Raw genomic sequence first — 24,999 nt, 5'->3', positions numbered from 1 at the left:
ATTAGGTTGACACAGATTACATACATTGGCATTTTTAGACATGCATGTTCAATTAATAACAATTTAGTTATACATACAGTGTAATTACTAGTATTAATGGATTATGTATTTGGACTTGGAAGTAACTTGATTCAACCTAAAAATAAAGTAGTAGTATCTGGGTAACTCGGGGATCTACTTTGTCTATTTACCCAAGAAATATTGCATCTCATTATCAATATTTATGCCCATCTCTACCGCATGAAGTCTAATTATCCAGCGCACCTCTGCCTGCCTGAGCATTCATTCTCGATTTCCTCCACTAGCATTAATGGGGATACTTTCAAACCCATGAAAGGAGAAGCTAAGTAGTTTCGTTTTCTGAGGGCAGACGGAGGCATGTACTATTACTTATTGGTGTTGCTCAGGTTGAGAATTTGCAATAACAATTTAGATATAGTTGTGTACATCATACTTATTAAACCGTCTTGAATGATGAATAGGTCTCAAATAATCGCATAAACATAATTATCACACATTGATTATTGATGTCCTGCTAATCACATTTTAATTTCTCAGGACTGTTCGTATACAAGCCTAAAATTGTTGGAATAGTACTGAAGGGTGTACTGTCTCTGGCCTATACGTGATCCCAGTTCCAGTGAGGACAGCGTTCAGTGTGGCTGTATTCCTGAGCGAAAGAATGTTATATTGTTGGTAGCAAAACCGAATTGACGCTGATGGGCAGCATAATAACCCAGAATGAGCCACCGCGGGGTGGTACAGATAGCCAAATGCCTCATCATCTAATTAGTGACGCGCATGAATGGAGATTCCCACTGTCCCTACCTACTATGTAGCAAAACCACAGCCAAGGGAACGGGCTTGGCAGAATCCACGGGGAAAGAATGTCCTGTTGAGCTTGATTCTAGTCTGGCACTGTGAAGAGACATGAGAGGTGTAGGATAAGTGGGAGGCCCTCGGGCCGCCGGTGAAATACCACTATACTTATTGTTTTTTCATTTACCCGGTGAGGTGGGGGGCGAGCCACGTTGGACTCTCACTTCTGGCTCCAAGCACCCGGGCGCCACCAACTCCAGGGACAGTGGCAGGTGGGGAGCTTGACTAGGGCGGTACACTTGTCAAATAATAACGCAGGTGTCCTAAGGCGAGCTCAGGGAGGACAGAAACCTCCTGCAGAGCAGAAGGGCAAAAGCGGGGCCTCACGATCCTTCTGACTTTTTGGGTTTCAAGCAGGAGGTGTCAGAAAAGTTACCACAGAGATAACTGGCTTGTGGCGGCCAAGCTTTCATAGCGACGTCGCTTTTTAATCCTTCGATATCGGCTCTTCCTATCATTGTGAAGCAGAATTCACCAAGCGTTGGATTGTTCACCCACTAATTGGGAAAGTGAGCCGGGTTTAGACCGTCATGAGACAGGTTAGTTTTACCCTACTGATGATGTGTTGTTGCAATAGTAATCCTGCTCAGTACGAGAGGAACTGCAGGTTCAGACATTTATTGTATGTGCTTGGCTGAGGAGCCAATGTGACGAAGCTACTATCTGTGGGATTATGAATGAACGCCTCCAAGTCAGAATCCCCCCATAAACCGTAACGATACCGCAGTGCCTTGGAGCCTCGGTTGGCCTGGAATAGCCGGCCTCTCTCGGGTGGGGGGCTGTGCGTAGAGCCGCTCACTTAGGGACCGGAGCGCAGACGGAAGGGGGCTGCCTCCATCGGCCTTAGTGCACCGCACGTTCGTGGGGCACCTGGTGCTAAATCATTTGTAGACGACCTGATTCTGGGTCAGGGTTTCATAATTAGCAGAGCAGCTACCTCGCTGCGATCTATTGAGTCATCCTCTGAGCCAAGTTTTTGTCTCTCCGTGCGTGTGCGCCCGCGGACGCCCTCCTCCACCACACCCAGGGGTGGGTCCATCTACCGCCGGGCCGGCTGGAGGGACGCAGAGGGGGTAAAGCCAGCCTACGGGAGGCTGCCTCCACCACGTGCCCTCCGGCACAGGAGCCTCCCCCTCCTGTCCCTGCCCCACCGGGGTGTGGTGACGGGGGCCACCATCCCTCGCGGGTTGACAGGGTGACCAGATGGCCTGGGCTCTCCTTCCTACTGCTCCTGGGCAAGTCGAGCAGCCACCTGGGGGAAGGAGCCTCCAGAGTCGCTGCCGCGGTGCGGCTGGCCATCCTCTCCGGACTGCAAGGGCGACTGGGTACAGCACCCTCCCAGGCCATCTGGGCGCTGGGTCGTCCCGGGCCATCTGGTCGCGTGACCAGATGGCCCTGTGAGCCGGGCGACCAGATGGCCCTGTGGGCCGGGCGACCAGATGGCCCTGTGGGCCGGGCGACCAGATGGCCCTGTGGGCCGGGCGACCAGATGGCCCTGTGGGCCGGGCGACCAGATGGCCCAGCGGGCCGGGCGACCAGATGGCCCAGCGGGCCGGGCGACCAGATGGCCCAGCGGGCCGGGCGACCAGATGGCCCAGCGGGCCGGGCGACCAGATGGCCCAGCGGGCCGGGCGACCAGATGGCCCAGCGGGCCGGGCGACCAGAGGGCCCAGCGGGCCGGGCGACCAGAGGGCCCTGCGGGCCGGGCGACCAGAGGGCCCTGCGGGCCGGGCGACCAGAGGGCCCTGCGGGCCGGGCGACCAGAGGGCCCTGCGGGCCGGGCGACCAGAGGGCCCTGCGGGCTCGGCGACCAGAGGACCCTGCGGCCGGGCGAACTCCAACTTTTGTCCTTTCACTAAACTTCTGTAAGCCCCGTATGTGGGGGCTTAATAGTCGAGAAAAATGGGCTCCTCGGGCAGGCCGTCGAGGGGAGGACGTGGCCTGGGCTTAACCCTCCTTAGTTTCGGCCGAGGGTCCGGGTGCTGGGTCCAAGGTTCCACCGTGTCCCCTGGGAGGCTCTCTCCGGCCTGGCTAGGGTTCGGAAGCTGGGCCGGTGTCTGGGGCTTGAGCTCCGACCTGCAAGCCAGCCGAGGTTATGGGCATTCATCGGGGCCAAGGGAGGCTCTCCCCCGCCTGGCTAGGGTTCAGAAGCAGGGCCCAGGGCTTAAGCTCTGTCCAGCAGGCCATGGGGTACTGGAGCCCCCCGTCCTGCAAGCCAGCCGAGGGTCTGTGCACTGGGGCCGGTGGGTCCATCAGGGCCTGGGGAGGCTCTCCCTGGCCTGGCTAGGGTTTGGAAGCTGGGCCGGGCCAGGGGCTTGAGCTCTGTCCAGAGGGCCCCGTGGTGCTGGAGCCCCACGTCCTGCAAGCCAGCTGAGTGTCTGGGCGCTGGGGTCCATCCGGGCCTTGGGAGGCACTCCCCGGCCTGGCTAGAGTTCGGAAGCTGGAACCGGGCCGGGGGCTTGATCTCTGTCTGGCGGGCCCCGGGTGCTGTAGCCCCCCGTCCTGCAAGCCAGCCGAGGTTCTGGACGCTGGGGTCCATCGAGGCCTGGGGAGGCGCCTGGTTAAGGTTAAGAAGCTGGGACCGGGCCCGGGGCTTGAGTTCCGTCTGGCGGCCCCCGGGCTGCTGGAGCCCCCCGTACTGCAAGCAAGTCGAGGGTCTGGGCGCTGGGGTCCATCGGGGCCTGGGAAGGCACTCCCCGGCCTGGCTAGGGGTGCGTAAGCTGGGACCGGGCCCTGGGCTTGAGCTCCTTCCGGCGGGTACCGGGGTGCTGGAGCCCCCCGCCCTGCAAGCCAGCCGAAGTTCCGGGTGCTGGGGTCCATCGGGGCCTGGAGAGGCTCTCGCTGGCCTGTCTAGGGTTCGGAAGCTGAGCCCCCAAGCCCGCCAAGAGCAGGCAGGATTCCTTCCGTTAAGGCGCCGGTCGGGCAGATGCGAGAGGGCGAGTGGATTTGTCGAGCCCTGCATAGGACCTTTGTGTTCCTTCTTGTGCTGAATTAAAGGCAACATATTCCTTTACCTCCTTTCTCACTACACCCACAAGTAATTCACCCATTATTTTGCTTAACTGCTGAGCTATAACCAAAAAGGCTTTATTAACATATATCTGAATCTTTTCCTGCAGATGTTTTTATTATCTCCATCCGACATCTTAATCAGAATGACAAACACTAAAACACTCGACCTCTAGTATAACTCCACGAAATGTTGATATTTTTTTACTAACATTAACCAAACTGCACTCTTTCCTGCCCAGGTCTAAAATGCTTTTCTGTCAAAAGCTAAACAAATACTATGTCATGCTTTGAATTACCTCAAAAGGCTCATCCGTTCCGTCACTCAATGAACTCATAAAAACTCCAAAGCATAGCACAGTAGTTTCACCTTTCCTCAAATCACTCTTCCCCAATCCACCAAAATGGCCACCCGATGCATGGATAAGCAGGCGTGTGCAGTGTGCCAGTCACAGGTAAACATTTAGTGCTTGCAGTCACTACGCTGGCCCCATGTGCGACTCGGGCTTGTGCGCTAAAAGTAAATACAGCCTCCTCTGTCCTATAAAATGACCGCCTGATGCACACACTAAAGCGTGTGCAGCGCCTGAATAAGACCAAACCGCAAAAGTCAAGGCCTGCAAAGTTTGTGTTGATCACAACACAACTCAACTAGCGCATGAGCTTCTTTGCTCCTTCGCAACCCTTATTCGTGGGAAACCGTTAACCTGGAAAGCCTCCTTCAAATACTCACGATGGGCACTGATGCCATAAAATCTGGTACAAAGCTCATCCTATCCCAAAGCACAGTCTCACACAACCTTTTAGACGAATGCTTTCACACACAAAGATAATGCTGACAATCTTACTTCCCACTTGATACATGAAGTAACATATACAGTACCTTTAAAAACATGAGAACAGACAAAATTATCTGTCCAGGAGCATAACAAAAAAAAAATATATATGCAGGTTTGTTGTTTTAAAGCAGGTTCTGGAATGTTGGTTTATAATTACATTGTACTGCACACCAAGTGAAGATGTGTTTATGCTAAAAACTCTGAGTATGGCAAATGTACTAATTGAAATGAACTTATCCTATCCAACAGCCCCTTTACTAAATCCAAACAAAAGGTAAATGTAGAGGGCTGGTGTTTTACTCCCTCACCACTGGAAGTAAGGCTGATAATCTACTCTTATGTTTTAGGGCTGGAAGGCTCGGTTGCTGATGGAACGGTCCAAAGCTGTCAAATGCCCGGATATTGCCACTCAGCTGGCTGGCACCAAAAAGGTGCAGCAAGAACTGAGTAGAATAGGTGCTTTGGAGAGATTTCTTTCAAGCAGTCCTCAGGCTATAGCTCGGATGCGGTGCACATTTGCAGGCCTTTATTCTCTTGATGAAGTAAGTCAAACTTTCCTACTAAACATCATTACATGTATAAGAAAGTGAGTAAAAACGTTCATAAAGTGTACTTAACAGATTTCTCAATTCCTGTATGATGTTCAGCTCACACTGAGGTCTCGTGGAGAATTTAAATTGCGTATCATTTAGGAGTGTAGAGAATAACACAAAAACACACTAGCGTACGTCAAATATTAGTACATTCTAATCCAAAGAGTTAGAATGGTAATGGTACTAATGGAAAGCTCAACTTTAAAATCCAGTAGAAGGGGATATATCTTAATTAATTTTTTCATGGAGATAAGGAGATGAGCCTATGATTCATTAAAATTCTTAGCAGTCACTGTTGTTACTCTACAGAAAAAAGTTGCTTCGCTTGAGGTGGTTCAGCGGGGTCTGGCGACACGAGTGGAAGATGCAGAGGGCAGGGCCAGACGGAATAATCTCCACTTTGTTGGTTTCCCTGAGGGCTGCGAAGAGGGAGGCATGGTGCGGTTTCTTACCAATTGGCTGGAGAGGTGGCTTCCCCCGGAGTCCCCATCCCGCTGCTTTGTGGTGGAACTTGCCCATAGGGCTCTGACGCAGAAGCCGCCACAGGGAGCACAGCCGAGGCCTGTTATAGCCAAACTATTGAACTATCACAATCGTGACGTTATCCTGAAACAGGCCAGAGCCAAGGAGCCACTAATGTATGACAATGCCCGCATTCTTGTCTTCCCTGACTATACAAGGCTGGTCCAACAAAAGAGACAGTCGTTCTTGGCAGCTCTAAGGCTCATCTACAAGATTTGAAGCTCCCCTATGCCTTGTTATAACCAGCAAGACTGCGTGTGATCTGCCTGGCTACCTCGGACAGAACGCTACACCGCTGCTGCAATCAGTGAACCATCATTGCCACTGTTTTTATATTGTTTGTTGGAGGCTAGCTCCTTTTAAAAATTATATTGCTGCTAAAATTTGTTAACGCTCGAAAATTGTTTACAATTGCTTTGGAGCCCAGTTTATTGCTTAGGGACCCCACGCCCCCCCATTTCTCGCATTGCCTGCACTATAATCGCATTTGAAGCACTTTCTCACCACTTTGGTGAATCTCTCGCTGCCTCACGCCTGTCCGCCATCTTGGGGTGGGCTAGAGACGCTGACACCACGCTTTGGGGGTTAGCAGGCTAGTTTCTGCAAGTGTCTCCAGGCAAAGGCTATTTAGGAGGTCACTCGGCGAGTGCGCCGATCAGACAGAACGCTACACCGCTGCTGCAATCAGTGAACCATCATTGCCACTGTTTTTATATTGTTTGTTGGAGGCTAGCTCCTTTTAAAAATTATATTGCTGCTAAAATTTGTTAACGCTCGAAAATTGTTTACAATTGCTTTGGAGCCCAGTTTATTGCTTAGGGACCCCATGCCCCCCCATTTCTCGCATTGCCTGCACTATAATCGCATTTGAAGCACTTTCTCACCACTTTGGTGAATCTCTCGCCGCCTCACGCCCGTCCGCCATCTTGGGGTGGGCTAGAGACGCTGACACCACGCTTTGGGGGTTAGCAGGCTAGTTTCTGCAAGTGTCTCGAGCCATACACTATAATTAATCATCAGTATGCAGGCGCGCAGCATCGCGCCGGAGGAGCGCCAGAGGAAAGCCCGTCTGTGCCCGTCCGGGCCTAGGGGCCACAAACTCTTGTCAAATACGCACATACTCGCCTGATGCACTATGGGCCCTAAAGACCGATTCTATCTGTTTAGACGATGTTACTTTGCCACCTTGCAAGCTGATGCCTTAGTTCAGACTATAGGTACAGGCCCCAAGACTTTCCCCACAGCTACTAGCTGCCAGTCACATGGCTTAAGGTTAGTGACACTTAACACGCGCTCTCTACAAAAGCACCATTTAGAAATCTTCTCTCTACTGCTTGAGGGAGACATTGATATTCTCGCCCTTTCGGAGACATGGCTTGGCCCCGCTTCTATGCCCGACATCCTGGCTGCCCTACCCCCAGACTACGACGCGATCTGGCATAACCGCCCAAATGATTGTAAAGGTGGGGGTGTGGCCTTTCTGTTTAAAAAATGTCTTGTTGTAAAAGAGGTTATAGCACAAAATATTGCCTGTGCGGAGCTGTTAGGGATTAAGGTTTCGTTTAAATCCTCTTGCATAGTAATACTGGTGGTTTATCGCCCGCCGCAAAGTTCTCCGGATTTCAATGACATTCTTTTTGAAATTTTGACAGATTTGGCCACCAGATACAAGTCCCTGCTGGTGGTAGGTGATTTCAATTATCACTGGGAACAAGTACCCAGAGACCCCACGGCGACTGAGTTCGAAGCCAATCTTTTGGTGCTTAACCTGCAACAGTTAGTGGTAGGCCCGACTCACGTGAAAGGGCATACACTAGATCTTGTTTGGTCTTCCTTGCCTAACACAGAAATAACGGAGGTTAGCCCATGCATTTGGTCAGACCACTTTTTTATAAAGTGCTGGGTTCCAGGTGATCCAGTGAGAGATGCTCCAAATAAGTTACGAAGGAAAATTCGTCCTTGGAACAAGGTAGAAGCCGACCTTTTAATTACGACCTTGCTCTCCTCTACTCCCACCGATATGAGTGGTATAGATTTGGACCATGATGCTAGGATGCTAAAGACCTGGATGCTTACTGCTCTGGACAAACTTGTCCCTGAGCAGTTGGAGAGTATTAGAACTAAAGAGAAAGGAGCGCCATGGTTTGATGCCTCCTTGAAACAGAAGAAGCAAGCCCTCCGTAAGGCAGAGAGGAGGTGGAGACTCCACTACTGTCAAACAGAGACTGAAATTTTTAAAACCTTGCTCTCAAAATACAAGGCAGATATCCTGCAAAGAAAGGCCGCCTTTTATGAGGGAAGAATTAGGGAAGCAATAAACGTACAGCGAGAGACCTTTACGATATTAAGGGAACTCACGCAACGTGACGGGAAAATCTCGGCGTGCGACCAACCAGACTGTGACTCCTTCCAAACCTTCTTCCTTCAGAAGGTACAGGATATTATCACTGAAATCAATGCACGGCCAGCTACAACCATGCTGCCTAGCCAGATTATTCAGCTGCCGTCCATGACTTTGAATAGCTTTCCTCCTATCGACGACAAGCGCCTAGTGGAACTGGTCGGACAGATCAAGTCAGGCTCAAACATAGATCCATGTCCCCCTAAAATTTTCAAAATGGCCCTGCCAGGCATTTAGCCTCAGGTACTGAGCTTACTGAATAACTCATTAAAAATAGGCTATCTGCCAACTCGGATGAAAGAAGCCAGAGTCTCCCCACTTTTAAAGAAAGCAGGAACAGACACGAAAGCCTTAAAAAACTATAGGCCCATCTCGCAGTTACCTTTTCTAAGTAAGATCTTGGAAAGACACGTCCTCAGCACTCTAGCCGGCCATCTGGAAGAACATCGTCTCCTTCATGCCAGGCAGGCTGGGTTCCGGCCCCAACATAGCACAGAACTAGTCATGGCCTCGGTCGCCGATGAGCTAAGAGTCAGGGCAGATAATAAACAGCCATGCGCCCTGATTCTTTTAGACTTATCGGCGGCCTTCGATACGGTCAGTCATACCATCTTACTGGACCGTATCGCGAAATTGGGGATCACAGGCCAGGTGCTAAAATGGCTAGAATCCTTCCTGTCAGGTCGAACCCAGAGAGTGCAGCTAGGAGACCAACTGTCCGAGATTAGTGAAGTGACCTGGGGGGTGCCTCAGGGGTCGGCTTTATCCCCCCTGCTTTTTAACATCTACTTACAACCACTGGTGGAGGAGCTTATGCGTATGAACTGCGAAATTTTCAATTACGCAGATGACACGCAGCTATTAGTCCGGCTGGATGATACCAAAGAGGCTCAGGATTCAGTGAGGAACTTGCTCAGCTTCACAGTCAACTGGATGACTAACAATCTGTTGAAAGTGAATGCTGACAAAACGGAGGTGTTGGTGATCAGCAACAAAGAGGACCCCTGGAGTGACCTGTACTGGCCTCCTGAGCTGGGAACCACCCCGTCTCCTGGTACGGTAGTAAAAAGCCTAGGGCTGAGGATCGACGCGGATCTCTCAATGGCCCCCCAAGTTTCGGCTGTCGTTGGATCCTGCATTGGTGTGTTGAGGCAACTACGAAAGTTAGTTCCTATTCTATCTGCCCCCACCTTGCAATCGATCGTATCCGCCACAGTCATCTCAAGGCTCGACTATGGCAATGCCTTATATCTTGGCTTGCCACAGAAGCTGTTGAGGAAGCTGCAGGTGGTGCAGAATGATGCAGCCAGACTGATCCACTCCTTGCCTAGAAATTCGCACGCAACCCCCTGCTTCAGAAGCTGCACGGGCTCCCAGTGAAATTTCGAGCTCAGTTCAAATGTCTCTGTGTGGCCCACAAGGCACTCTTTGGGAAAGCCCCAGAGTACATTAAGCAACGTTTGAAGAGATATATTCCGGGGAGAACCTTGCGCTCAGGAACAACCTCGAATCTGTTTCAACCTAGGTTCAAATTAAAAACTAAAGGAGGCAGGGCCATGTCTGTGCTTCTTCCACAACTGTGGAACGAGCTCCCGCATACCTTGAAGGAGGAATCACAGCTTCTACCCTTCAGAAAGAAACTAAAAACCCATCTTTTTAGGAAAGCTTTCATGACAGTCTAGGCGGTGGAAGACCTGAGGGTTCTACGGGCACCAGTGTGTTATGTTTTTCTGTTAAGCGCTTAGAGACCGGAGGTGATAGGCACTATATAAACACTCCTTAACATAACATAACATAACATAACATTCAATCATACTATAAGGCATCGCACCTGCTTGTACTGAACGAGTTGTGGTATGGAGATAGAGTGGACTCGGCGTATGCAGTCGAGCGACGGTGCATTAGGGTTTCTACCCTATGTATTCAGCACCCCTACGCAATTCCTTGCCGCCGGTCACTAGGGTGGTGTTTCAGATATGAAAGCAGGCTCTCCGTAAGATGGGGGGGTGGGGTAGGTTGACGAGGGAGACTCCCCTGTGGTATAATGGGCGATTGCCGCTGCTGGTTAGGCGATGTAATGCGGGGTCCGGTTTTGAAGTCTTTTCAAGATCTCCAGCCGGACTTTCGGATGCTGAAGACCCAATTTTATAGATACCTTCAGTCCGACACTCTATCTCCCCTAGTCTTGAGGGTTTGGAGACTCTTCCTGAGTTTAATCCGATCGAGGCTAAGGTATTTATGGTAGATCTCCAGGACCATAAAATATCCAAAATGTACCAATCGCTAGTTACACATAGCTCACCCACGCTGCAGAAACTTGGAGAGGCTTGGGAGGGGGACGTGGGCCCATTGGAGAGGGCGGACTGGACAGAGGTGGTGGCCTCCCCGCGGGAGGCATGCGATTGCGGTGCCCTGGTTCAGTTCAAGTATCTTCATCGGGTATACTATACTAGGGTCCGGCTTTAAAGGGCGGGATTGGTGGCTTCCCCTGTGTGCCTCCGATGTGAGCGGGAAGAAGGGACTCTAATACACACAATATGGCACTGAGCAGCCCTAGCAAAACTTTGGAGAGGTGTTATGGCGTGTCGTATGAAAGTATTGGGTTGGGACCTCCCCTCCTCACCAAGGCTGGTACTCTTGCATATTATGGTGGGGGTTGGGGGCAACATTTATAAATGCCACCTTATGCTATTTGGTTTTACACTGGCCAAAATAGACATTGTAAAATCTTGGAAGGCATCTGTTGCGCCCTCCCTGTTCGCTTGGAAGAAAGGTTTGGACTTCTGTATAGGGTTGTAAATCCCCATTATCAAAGCACAGGGTTACCCACAAAAACATTTCACAATTTGGAAACAATGGGGGTACTATCAGGGCCTGCAGTTGGAGCCCTTATCTACTGCAGATGTTATGGACCCAGTTTAACATTTCAAGTGTATGCGACAAGAAGCTTTAGATGTAGCAATATATTCAACAAGTTAGTGTGGGTGCGAGAGTGGCGTGCAGGTTCAGTGAAGGTACTAGTGCGATGGGAGGGGGGTTGTTATGTTATTTCTTTTTCTTTCTTCTTTCCCTTTTGTTGTCTCTTTATCTATATTGCATTCCATTTCGCCTCGATTATGTTTTTGCAAAAGTCAAAGTTATACGGATGTCAAATTATTATGCAGAATGTCTCTGGGGTACAGAGCTCTGCCGCATATGTGCTATTTGACAAATAAAATCTTTTAAAAAAATTAAAAAATTCTAAGCAATCGATTATTTAACTCTTATTTCCTCCACTATAGGATATTTATAAATGTACAAAAACATTTTAATACTAGTTATTATCAAAGCCCCCCTGAATTCTAAGTAGTTCAATTCCTAGGACAGGGAATATACAAAAACATTTTAATACCTTAAACTATGTGGCAGAGCGGCTCCTTCATGAGAGCGGAGGAGCGTCACCCCGCAAAAAGAATGCCCAGAGCAGCTGAAAAATAAAATGGTAATAACGTTTCTTTATTACCATTTTATTTTTCAGCAACTCGTCCTGAACCGAATGTCAGGATGGGGCGTGGCAGTTGCTGGTGAGTGGCAGCAGGGAGCTGTGCACTTAAGTTTAAAGTGCGCATGTCCCTTTGGCCTGCTGTATTACTACGGCCAGGCAGACATGCGCATTTTAAACTTCTCTATTCTGCCGAATTTTGGCCACCCCACCACTCTAAATACATGCCAGCCTCCAATATAATGTGGGGATGTCAATATTAGAATATCAGGTCATTAGGAATAGGAAATGTGCCCTTCTATGACTTTTCGTTATGGTGGGAAGAGATAATGAAAGAAAACTGGACTGTACTTTTGTTTTCAGCAAGTCGGGTCATGTGCGACTTACGCATGAATTTGCATATTCACTTTCACAAGCCTAATAGTTTTTACTTGATTTCTGTGCCCTCACACAGTCACCAAGCCTCTGCTGTAGTCCTGTACCATTGAGCAAACAGTTTTGGTTACCTACCTTAAAAGATTCCATGCAAGCTACATAATTATTTCAATGTAATAGCCCTGCTGCAGTTGGCACTAGGGTTTAGAGATCACACATAGCAACCTTTGTGGCTTTACACTGGCTTGAAAAGGCCTACAGGTCATTCTACTCACAGTGTAGTGGATTTTACCAGTAAGATCAAGAGTGTGACTAAATACTACTGCTTAATTTCCCTACCATTACAAACTCAGTATGTCTAGCTTATAACTGAAAGTGCATCTTAATTGTAGTCACATATCCATCCCCAAATGCACACATTTGACTCACCTATTCATACACCCTTTAACTATTTCTTGCAGTCATCCACTCACCCATCCACAATACCCGACACATGCCAACTCTCCTGCCAGTAAAGAGGACCTTTTAGTTGAAAGTAAGACCTGTTTTCTTTACCATTGCTTGTTTCATTTGCAGTAATTTGTGGACAACGTGAATACTTCAAAATAATATGCTACTTAAAGTGAGAGTCAGTGTGTTTTTATGCACTGTTTGGGATGATGAGATTTCCCAGCTTTTGATAATGGCTATGAGCACGTTACAGAATGACGCACAACTTGTTTGGGCTGTGGGGTCAGTTTTATGGCTGCCCATCCTAATATGCAGTGGTCAGAATGAGAAAGTATTGCTGCATCATCACGCCAGTATGCAATTCAGAAACTACAGTTTTACTTTCTTACTTTAATAGTGTGCCTGCATTTCTGCCACTGGCTGTCAATAGCTACATCACACATGACATAGCAATTAAAAGGCATGGTTTGGAAAGAGATAGAGGTAGTAGCAAACAAATAATATTTACAGTTTGGCCAAAACAGTGGCAGAAAATGGGGTATTTGCATACAAGAGGGTCAGCAGAGTTTCCTTCCCAATATGAACAGAAAGGAAAATACACCAGAGTATTTTAAAAAGGTTTGATAAGGATAAGAATAAGTAATAAATACTTTTGAGACTGAAAGTCCAGAAGAAGAAGAATTTAGGGGCTGTTTTTGAGTTTGAAGGAAAGAGTACCTCTCTGTCTAACCGAAGGTGCATCCACCTTGTTTACAGATGGATGGACCATAAGTATTTCAGTGATGGAGACTACTCACTCTCTGTCACTGGCATACTCCTCCGACGGAGTAAGAGCTTTTGGAAGTTTTCTCATTCAACCAGCCCCCTGATTTAGAGTGGATGGTCCAATGGCCAGTTTTCACACTCCGCCACTATTGGGTAAAACATGGCAGTGAGGGGGCACTGAAAACTGCACAATTACTTCCCACAGCATGGAAGACTCCTCCTATGGGGTGAGGGTCATTAGTTTAGTATTTTCCGTTAGAGACTTCTGACTGCAGAACCATCCCCTTAAAATATTCCCCAGACTTCAGCTTGGATGCAGAAAAGCTTGAGCAGTAGGTACCTCTTTGTGCTGTTAGGTGGCATTGACGGCTCTGCGTTGACATTATCAATTCTGCATGTGATGTACATGGTGCCTCTATAGGCTACACTCCGGCGTGCTGAAATCAGTGCCTTTCTTTCCGAGCCAACACCATGGATCCAGAGAGCTACCTCAGTCAGTTATTTAACAATTCTTCTACCCTTTTTGTCAACCTCTTTTGAACAGTTACTCCCAGTGTGCTGGGGACATGTCTCCTAACAAACCTACAGGGTTTTAACCAGGCAGATGTCTGTGTCTTATTCCCATTTGGTCTGCCTAGGGTGGGACCACCACTCCATGACCTGTGCATACTGTCAGTCAATGCACCCAAAGGTGATCTGTGAGCAGGCGATGAAACTCCTAGCGTTGCATCATCAGAAGGCTCCTGCATCATTCACGATCCAAATCCTGGGGGAGATCTTGGAGCCAGTCAGAGAGCCGTTCTCGCAGACGGTCATCTTCGAAGTCTAGGTCGTCAAAGTCTGGTAAGTCTTAATTATTTACTTATGCCTACTAACCCTACTGAGGATTTAGGTTCTGTCCATGTGAATGTTGAGTGGCAAGTTCTGCTGATGTGGCTGCCACTTTGTTAGTCTTCTCTTGCATCAGCAGACTGGTATGGAAGAATAGGGCCAGGTCATCTGCAAAGCCCATGTCATCATGCTGTATCCAAGGTGTCCACTGGATCCCACTTCTTTTCCTTGCTGATGATGTCTTCATGATCCAGTCTATATCCAGCAGGAAGAGAAAAGGTGAGAGCAAACAATCCTGGAGAACTCCAGTGCTCACTTCGAAGTCTTCCATGAGTTGTCCTCCATGAGCTATCTTGCAGGTCATTCCCTCGTAAGAGATCCTGATGATTTTTACAAGTTTATCTGGCACACCGTAGTGGTGGTGTAGTTTCCAAAGGGTCTTCCTTTATACGCGGTTGAATGCCTTATCTTAGTTGATAAAGTTGACATGGGGGAGTTCTATTCCATTGACTGCTTAATGATGGTGCACGGTGTTGCAGTCTGGTCTGTGCAGTATCGGTCTTTGTGGAAGTCAGCTTGCTTGTCTCGTAACTGAGAATCAATTTGTTCCTTCATTCTGTTCAGGATTACCCTGTTGAACACTTTTTCTGGGGTGGATAGAAGTGTTATCCTGCTGTAGTTGTTGCAGTTACTCAGATCACCTTTCTTGGGGATATTGATCAGATATCCCTCCTACCAATCTGAGGGCACCTGTGCCTCTACCCAGATCCTTCCAAATATGGGGTAGAGCATGTCTACTGACTTTTCAGTGTCCGCCTTCAGTGCCTCTGCAGGAAGGTTGCAGGTCCTGCTGCCTTCCAATTTCTCAGGTGTTTGATGGCTTGCTGTATTTCTTCCATGGTTAGTGTTCTGCAATCAATTGGAAAGTCCTTGTCAGCTGGCTGTATGTCTGGTAGAGACTGCAGCACAGGCTGGTTCAGCAGTTTTTCACAGTGCGTCACCTATCTTCTTTGTTGACCTTTGTTACTAATTATTGTCTTCCCAGCTTATTCTTTAACATCTGGTAAGAAGCACAAAAGGATGTTAGTGTTCTTCGGTTTCCCCTAGTACACTCCATGCTTCTAGACCTTGCTTCCTCACTCTACCTGCGGAATCGGAAGACGGGTCCACTCTGCGCTTCCTTCCCTGATGCCGGAGTGACCCAGGCCTAACTTAGGGAGTTTTATGAAGCCAATGACTCCCTCTGGCGTTCCTTCGGTATCCATGGAGCAGAGAGGTGCCCCAGCTGAGTTACTACCGACATTTCCACTTCTTGATGCCAGCTGGGCCCTTTGAATCCATTCTTGGATCTGGACTGACGTTGAACTCTACTCTGGTTCCAATTCCCAGTGCCACAAGTTGACTTAGAACTCACTCACCTGTCTGACTCTGAGACGGTTCTGCCGTAACACCTCCGGACCACACCAATTGTCTGGTTCAGAAACGTTGCCTGTGTGGGCTACCTGGAACCTACCCGCCTGTTAGACTCCAAGACGGTGCTGCCACAGCTCCATTCAGCATCAACAAAAGAGCCGCCTGGACAGTGCCAACCGTCTCATTTGTACATGCTGACTCTGTCCTTTGACAGAACCTATAGACCTAGACATTCCAACTTTGGAGGTGATGATGACAGTGTCTATGGGTTTCTGGACCCAGCTGACAAACTGGCACAATCCTGCCCTGAGGACAGCTGGTACGAGATGCTGGGTGATTCCATTAGACTGGACATGTTTACAGATGCTGGCGTGGTTTCTTCCCCAGGATCCGCCACAGAGGAAGGCACATCCATCGCCATAGTGGGGAGATGGGCAGCAGAGGTCTTCGACCTGCAGCTTTCCTGCCTTGAGGTCAAGACTATCATCCTGAGTGAGGAGCTTGACCTGGGGACATTCTCCTTGGGGCCTGGGCCAAATCCTAGACAGGGGTGCCCGTGCACAAGATCATTGCCTGCCATCATTGCTCCACACCTCAGGACTCAGCCTTCCTCTCCCAGCATCCCTTCGACCGAGAGCCTGATGGTGCAGGCCTTAACTGCTAAAATCAACCCTAGTGCATTCTCTACAAACTCCATCGTGCAGTGCATTCAAGAGGTTTTATAATTTCAGGAACATGATTGTTCGAGGCATATGAGCTATTGATCGTATACTTGTGCATAGATCGCCATCTGGTGTTGGGCTCGGATGTTTGCACTTTGTTTTTGTCTTGGAAGAAGTTTTTGTAGTCACGAGGTAGGTGACTTAACCTTAGGACAATAGTGCGCATGGGCATTGACTCCATCTCCAGATTGTTTTTTTCCGCCATCGGGTTCAAATGTGATACACTGCAGGTTGGTGTTGTTAACGAACCCCCGTCGACGCGCAATCCCTCTCCACTCAACTGTATTATCTCAATCGCGTTTCCATTTCCATGCGTATCTTCAACATATAATAATCCTCGACCTCGATCTTCGACGCAGGTTGTTGGGCCTATCCGCGTCGACCACGCCAGCAGTCAATGGAAAGGACTCCTTTAAAAAAATGCCCCAGGTGTGGTGCTAAGTTCCCACACATGGACTTACACGAGGTTTGCAACCTCTGCCTCTCCCCAAAGCTCGAAGACAAGAACTGCGAGGCCTGTTCATGTTTCAGGTTGAAGAAAACCTTCCGTGATCGTCGGGTTTGGCGTCACAAAATGTCTCGCGGAAGCAGCTCGATTTCGGACATCTTCGAAGCAGATCCCAATCTCCAGCCGGAACAACAAGAGGATGCGGGAGACATCGCCCTCTCCGAAGCCGACGACTCCGACGTCAAAGAACAGGCAGTCACCCTGCTCAGCGGTCCATGAGTACCGAAACCCCTCTCCCAACCAAAACCAAACCTAAGGCTCCGGTAACACCCTCTCGCTCAGGTCGACACCGGCAACACATTTCAGACACCCCACCCTCGGGCCCGGCGATGAAACAAAAAGAAAAGCCTTCTGGCTCAGGAACAAAGCCAACCCCATTCCAGCACCAAAAAATCACCTTCAGCACCAAAGTCTAAAAACATAGAAGGTGCCACGCCCTTCTTCGTCTGCACCGAAAACAACCTCGATGCCGAAACCCTCTGTGTCGAAACAAACAAAGGACAAGCATCCTTAACGGAAAACATTTTTGTAACCGAAAAAACTCTCAAAGCCACAAACTCCTACATCAAAACCTAAGGAGTCCAAGACCCCACACAAAGCTTCAGAGACACGGGCTAAACAGCATTCTGACCCTAAATCTTCGGCACCGACAAAGGAAATTGTACCTGTGCAACAACTTCAAACATATTTTTTGGATCCAAAATAAAAGACTCTTTATATAGACCCAGAGACTGGAAAACTTGTCGCCAAGCCTCCTAAAAAGAGAAAATTGGATACTTCAGAACTTCCTGAAAAAGCCATGAAGAGAAAGGAGATGGGCACTAACACTACTCCTCCTCCCCCATTTTCTCCAGCTGATCCAAATCTGCTAATTTCTCCAGCACACTCCCCACAACATACATTTTCACCACAACCACAAGATGAAGACGATGATGATAGATATGAGGGTGGGGATGGAGATCCACGTAAGGATAATGATGCACATACCATTCCACACAATCCAGATCCTTGGGATGATTACAACACAGATCCCGACCCACACAATGACCCAGCGACTCTATCCCTCTAGGCCATCACCACCAGATGACAATATTGTGTTTGCGTAACTCATTAACAGAGCTGCTCAGTACCACGGGGTACAGTTACACTCTAACCCCTCAGAAAGAAGACTTTTTCCAGGAAACATTTACACCCACACAAAAGACCACACACACACACTGCCAATGTTAAAAGGCATGTTAAAACATGCACCAGAAGTTTTTAAAGACTCTGTCAGGGCCAGGTTTCTTAACACCAGGGTAGACAAATAATATAATGCAGCACCCAATGACCCAGTGTACAATAAAGATCAGGTCCCTTTGGATTCTCTTGTAATGTCTAATGCACGCAAGAGAGCAAATTGACAAAGCACAGGCGACACCCCTCCTCCTGATAAGGAATCTAAGCTCATAGACGGTTCTGGAAAACGCATTGCATCACAGGCTGCAAATCATTGGCGGATTGCCTATGCCCAAGCTTTGTTGGCCAGATATGACAGAGCTCACTATGATGAGCTTAAAAAACGAATGCAACATCTTCCTAACCAATTTAAAGGCACAGCTAATGACCTTATACAGGAGGGACAATTAATAAAAAACACGTCCATCAAATGTGCACTTGATTCCACTGATACTGCCTCCCGGGCTATTAATACCAGCATTGTGCTATGCAGGCACTTTTGGCTCTGAATCTCCGGATTCAAACAGGAAGTGCAGTCTGCTATTCTTAATCAGCAATTTGACCAAGAGCATCTTTTTGGCCCCACAGTCGATACATCTTTAGAAAAGATGAAAAAGGAAACTGAAACTGCCAAGTCCATGGGGGCCTTGTAATTCCCTAGAGGTTTATTTTGTTGCTCCTTTTACAGGGCTGGCTCCAAAACCATTGGCTCAGAGCATCCCTCTTCGTCCTATAAAAGCCCCAATAAAAACAATTCCTCCAGAGGATACCTTCGTGGAGGGTACAGAGGCAACAATAATAAGGGAAGAGGTCGCTGTAACAATACCCGCAACTCCCCTACCACCAAGCAGTGACTTCCCTTCACTTACCCCGACCATCCCTCTCCTGTCGGGGACGCCTCTCACAGTTCCTACCTGTCTGGAGTTCTCTCTTCACAGATAAGTGGGCAAGGCAAATTATACAGTATGTTTATTGCCTAAAACTCACCTCTACTCCCCCAAATATCCCTCCCAGACAAAGTCCAATGTCCTCGGAACATCTTACTCTTCTCAAACAAGAGGTTCTCTCTCTATTACAAAAACATGCAATAGAACCAGTTCCCTTACATCATCAAGGCACAGGAGTTTACTCCCTCTACTTTCTAATTCCAAAAAAGGACGGTTCTCTCAGGCCAATACTGGACCTCTAACCGTTAAACTTCTACATTCAGTCAGACCACTTCCACATGGTCACTCTCCAACAGGTGCTCCCACTGCTTTAACAAGGCGACTTTCTCTCCACTCTAGATTTAAAGGACGCCTACTTTCATATTCCCATTCACCCCGCTCACAGGAAATATCCCAGGTTTATTGTGGAAGTCTTCCCGTTCGGCGTGACTATAGCACCCAGAGTCTTCACCAAGTGCCTCGCAGAAGTGGCTGCTTACTTAGGAAGACAACACATTCACGTGTTTCCTTATCTGGGCGACTGGCTCATAAAAGCCAGATCACACAGGAGTTTGTGTGCAGGACACACAAAACAATCCAGCTGCTTCACCACTTGTGCTTCACAATAAATCTCACTAAATACCATCTCCAACCGTCCAACACACAAGAATATTTAGGGGCTACAATAAACACTTCAAAAGGTTTAGCATACCCCAACCCTCTCAGGATAAGCAGTATGCAAACTCTAATATCCAGATTTCAGCCTCAACGCTCATTACCAGCTCGAGTATTCATGCAGCTGATCGGGATGATGGCCTCTTGCATTTTCATCGTCCCTTATGCACTACTCCAGATGCGTCCCTTACAGGAGTGTCTGGCATGTCAGTAGAACCAGGCTCACGTTCAGCTAACAGATCTGGTGTTAGTGGACCGCTGCACTCATCGCTCTCTGCAGTGGTGGAACACACAAAACCTTTCCAAAGGGCGGCCGTTCCTCGACCCGGTTCCACAAATAGTGCTAACAAAAGACGCATCGCCCACCGGCTGGGGAGCTCATCTTCAAAATCATACCATTCAGGGCATGTGGACCCCTCAGCAAAAACAACTCCACATAAATTACCTGGAATTGTTGGCAATGTATCTAGCGTTAAAATTCTTTCAACTCTATCTGGTAGGCAAAGCTGTCCTGGTCCGTACAGACAACATGACAGTAATGTACTACATACAGAAACAAGGGGGGACACACTCTCTACAGCTTTCAAACCTAGCTCAAAGCATATGGAGATGGGCCATTCCGCAAAACATATATCTCCTTGCAGAACACCTCCCAGGAGTACACAATTTATTTATAAAGTTTTATATAGCGCAAACTTGATCCCGAAGGATATCAGAGCGCTTTACAATTTGAGGCAAAGGTAACAAATCACAACATTAGTCTAACATGGGGAATCTAATGGGCATTGAGTCAACCAGTACAAACATAACAGCTCAATATAACCTCAGTGTATGAGTAGGAATGGGCTATGCGATGGAGCATAGAGAGATAAGGGGAGTACATACAATAATCATATACAGGAATAATAACCAGTACCCAAAACAATAATCGAATCAAGAGTCAAATGGGGAGTCCAAAAGGCATTGAATCAAATGTTGAACATCTAACAGATCATTTACACACCTGGGTGAACGAAGAATGTGCTAGACGATGGAGCATAATGCTTTAAGGGGAGCAACATTCAATAATCATGTACAGGAATAATAACCAAACCAAAAATAATGATCATATACAAGAATAATAACTGATACTATAGTATGTCCGATGTGCTTAAAACTAGATCTGGACACTCAAAATTCATGCCCTTTATCTCTCAGCACTCCCATCTCATGTTTTGTTTCCTTCCATCTTTTCTTTATATGTTATTTCTTCCAGCAGGTTGATGTGCATCCTCTTTTGCTGTGTCGTCCATAGTCCCTGCACTGTGTAATGGAGGACATGCGCTCGCCATCCCAGGAGAGATGCGTCCGTCGTCAGCACTATTTGTGGTACAGGCTCTTGGAACGGTCGTCCCCTGCAAAGGTTTTGTGGGTTCCACCAATGCAGAGAGTTGTATGTGCGACCGGTCACCAACACTAGGTCTTTTAATTGTCCTTGAGCCTGGTTCCACTGCCGTGCTAAGCACTCCTGAAGCGGACGCATGTGTAGTCTCGCGTGAGGGACTATGAAGATGCAGGCCATCATGCCTATCAACTGCATAAACACCCTTGCTGTGAGCGAGTGTTGGGGTCTGAATTTCTGAATCAGTAATTGAATGCTGTTGATTCTTGCGGAGTTTGGCTGCGCCTTTGCTGCCAGAGTGTCTATTGTTGCTCCCAGGTACTGTTGTACGTGGGCGGGTTGAAGATGAGACTTTGGGTAGTTTAATGAGAATCCGAGGCTGTGTAGGAGGTGAATAGTGCGGGACATGTGGCTGGCACATTGCTGGGCTGACTTTGCTTGGATAAGCCAGTCGTCCAGATAGGGGTAGACGTGAATATGGTTCCTCCGTAGGTGCGCAGCTACTGTCGCTAGGCACTTGGTAAACACCCTGGGGGCTGTTGTCACCCCGAAAGGCAGGACCTTGAACTGGTAGTGCTGATTCTGTATGGTAAACCTGAGATATTTCCTGTGTGCTGGATGTATCGGTATGTGGAAATATGCGTCTTTTAGGTCTAGTGTTGCGAGGAAATCTCCCTGACTGAGCAATGGTAGAACCTGCTGTAAAGTGAGCATGTGAAAATGTTCTAACAAGATGTATTGGTTTAGGGGCCTGAGGTCCAGTATTGGCCTGAGAGACCCGTCCTTTTTGGGGATTAAGAAGTACAGCGAGTATACCCCTGTACCCTGTTGCTGTACAGGTACGAGTTCTATGGCCCCTTTTTGCAGCATGCTGATGACTTCTTGCTGCAATAAGTGTATGTGCTCTGCGGACATAGGACGGTGTCTTGGGGGTATGTTGGGTGGAGTGGAGGTTAGCTCTAGACAATAGCCGAACTGGATAAGTTGTCTCACCCACCTGTCTGTGGTAATGCTTTCCCAGACTGGCAGGAACTGTTGTAATCGTCCCCCGACCGGTGTTACATGGTCTGGGGGCAGTGACAAGGCGTCACTGTTTAGTATTGGCGGAGGATCTGGTGTTGTTATTCCCTCGTCCTCTGCCTTTGTTGCTGTTGCCACGGTATCCACCTCTATTGTTTTTATTATAGGTGGTCTGCGTGCTCCCTTTATTGTATGGAGTCTGCTGGGATGCCTGGCCTCGTGCAGCTCCTCTGTTACCGGAGCGACGAAAGGAGCCTCCTCTGAATTGTTGTGACTGCAAGGCACCCATAGACCTGGCTGTCTCTGTGTCCTTTTTAATCTTCTCTAATATTGTGTCCACATCAGGACCAAATAAATAATCAGGGTTCACAGGCTGATTTAATAATGTGGTTTGAATCTCAGGTTTGAACCCAGAGATACGTAACCAAGTATGTCTCCTGAGCATGACACTTGTATTGATGGCCCTGGCTGCGGTGTCTGCTGCGACTAGCGCACATTTAATGGATGCGTTAGATACAAGTTTTCCCTCTTGTATCAGTGTTTCTGCTCCCTCCTTGTAGGCATCAGGCAAATGTTGTAGCAGTTGCTCTAGTGTGTCATAATGAGCCCTATCATATCTGGCTAATAGGGCTTGTGTATTAGAAATTCTCCATATATTAGCTGCTTGAGCAGCCACCCTTTTTCCAGAAGCTTCTAATATCTTAGACTCCTTGTCTGGAGGAGGAGCATTACCAGTGGTTTGTGTGTTGGCATGCTTACGAGCATTTGATACCACCAGAGTCCAATGGCAGCTGTCCCTTAATATATGTAGGGTCCACAGGTGCCGGTCTGTATTTTCTTTCGATTCTGGGGTTAACAACCCTCGCTCTTGTGGTTTCCTTGAAAATGTCTCCTGCGTGTTTAAGGACACCTTTCAACATTGGCAATGTTTTTACTGATTTCTCTGAAGTGGAGAAAGTGTCAAATAGGAAGTCTTCTTCAATTGGGTCAGCATGCATTTCCACATCATGATTGTGTGCTGCCCTTTCTATTAATGCGTTAAACGCAGCTGTATCCTCTGTTGGCGACGACTTGACAGGATAAGGAGGAGTGTCAGGAATAGTCTGTGACTCCCCCGGGTCGACAGGGTCTGTCCATGCTTGAGTCTGGTCATCCTGATCCGTGTCCACAGGGTAATTAAATTCTTCATTGTAGTCATACCCCATATCCTCATCATTGCGTGTGGGTGAGTATGCAGAGGTGTCCTGGCCATGGTACCTTACAGACTCAAAAAGGACAGGTGATGTGGAAGAATCCCTTTTCTTTTTGAGTGGAATTTTATATGTTTCAAGAGGATTTTCTGACCTGATCTTCCTCTGATAAATAGTAAGTCTGCCAGAGTCGGAGTTGATATGTAGCTTCGACTGTTCATCATAGGAGGGCTCTTGGTACACAATGTCCTCTTCTAGAGAATGACTCCTTTTCCCCATCGACACCTTCTTGGACGTTTCGATCCCTGTCTTCGGATCGAGCGCCTTAGGCCGTGCAGTTGGGGGCAGTCCGAATTTTATCGGTGGCATAGTATTTGTAGACTGACTGACCTTCTTTGGGGCTGGCGTCGTCATTGGTCCGACCGACTTTGTCTTTTCGCCAATATGTTTTTGGCCTTGCGTCGACTTAGGCGCCTGTTGCGTCGGAGGCGCGCTCTTCTGCCTCGACTCGACGTGGTCCTTCGAGCCGCTCTTGGACTTCGGCTCGAGGCCTTTGACGAACTGTGGCCTATCGAATCGTTGCTTTGGATCGAGAACCTTCCGAGACTCGAGTCCCTTATTTGTGTCGCTGTCCGTCGACGTCGACCTCGCCGGTTCGACGTGCCTGACTTTAGTTATGGACTTCAGCGTACCGATCTTCGGGTCGACACCCCTTATTTGTGACCCCGCATGGTCGTCGACACCTTTCTTCTTTGTCGAATCCGATGGATTCGAACTCTTCGATCCGAAGACTGTCTCCAGCAGTTTCGGTTTCGTTCTTGACTCCATGGCTTTCGGTTTCGATTTAACCAGTGACTGGTAATGTTCGACCGATGGCTCGTGTGATATATTCTTAGCCGGGCCGAGACGCGGGGCTATAGAATGTTCGTCATGATCTTGGCTAAGGCCTGTTGGCGATGCCTCGACCTGAGCCCTTGGAAGTCTTTCCGTGTCTGTTTTGGGCCCCGTACACACTGTTGGGCCTGGTTCATCGCTCGAGTCGTCATCGACGGCTCCGATGGCCGATGCGTCGTCCCTTACCTCGACGACGTTTTCATCCTCGACGTTTTCTTCGTCGTCTTCATAATAGTTGGAGTCATGCTCCGAACCGGGATCCGACTGCTGTTCTGGATCCTCAGTCTCGACGACCTCATCGTCTTCTTCATCGAAGATATTCACCGGGTCGGGTGCTGGCCTCGTCATCGTCTGCCTCGCTGCGCGTCGAAGTCGAAGCGTCTTCTTTGACCTGAATTGAGCACAAGCTAGGCAGTTGGCCTCATTGTGCTCCGGAGATAGGCACTTGTTGCACACCGGGTGTACATCGATGTGTGGGTACTTAGAATTACAAAGGGGGCATCGATTGAACGGGCTCCGTTCCATCGACGATCGGGCCTCTGGTGTCGCGGCTCTCTTCGACGTCCTGCTCGAAAAGAACTGGAACAAAGTACTCGGCACCGATCGAAACGACAATACCGACGACCCCGAAGGCCTTTTGGCCTTTAGAAAAGTTTCCGAACTTGAGTAAAGAAAGTACATCCGAACCCAATGGCAGAGAAAAACAATCTGAGGATGGAGAGGATGCCCATGCGCACTGTAGTCCAGGGGAGGAGCCACCTATCTCGTGATACTTCGAAGACTCTTCCAGGACAACAATATGCAATCATCCGGACCCAACACTAGGCGGCGATCTATGCACAGATATGAATTCAGCAGCCCACATGCCTCGAACAGGAAGTTTTCCTATATATATATATATATATAT

At 48.4% G+C, this 24,999-nt stretch overlaps 1 protein-coding gene and 1 pseudogene across 5 annotated transcripts in view; both read left to right on the top strand.

Annotated features, from left to right (window-relative positions):
• GSS (glutathione synthetase) overlaps nucleotides 1–24,999 on the top strand; it is a 757,391-nt gene that overhangs the window by 454,675 nt on the left and 277,717 nt on the right. For all 5 annotated transcript variants that reach the window (XM_078652246.1, XM_078652247.1, XM_078652248.1 and 2 more), the window contains one exon: nucleotides 5,075–5,269. In XM_078652246.1, the coding sequence (XP_078508372.1) occupies nucleotides 5,075–5,269 (195 nt within the window). The remainder of the gene's footprint in view (nucleotides 1–5,074; nucleotides 5,270–24,999) is intronic.
• LOC144771078 (28S ribosomal RNA) lies at nucleotides 869–1,856 on the top strand (annotated as a pseudogene).

Source organism: Lissotriton helveticus, chromosome 7 (assembly GCF_964261635.1).
Source record: "Lissotriton helveticus chromosome 7, aLisHel1.1, whole genome shotgun sequence".
Taxonomy (NCBI): domain Eukaryota; kingdom Metazoa; phylum Chordata; class Amphibia; order Caudata; family Salamandridae; genus Lissotriton; species Lissotriton helveticus.
This window is presented reverse-complemented; position numbering and strand designations above follow the sequence as displayed.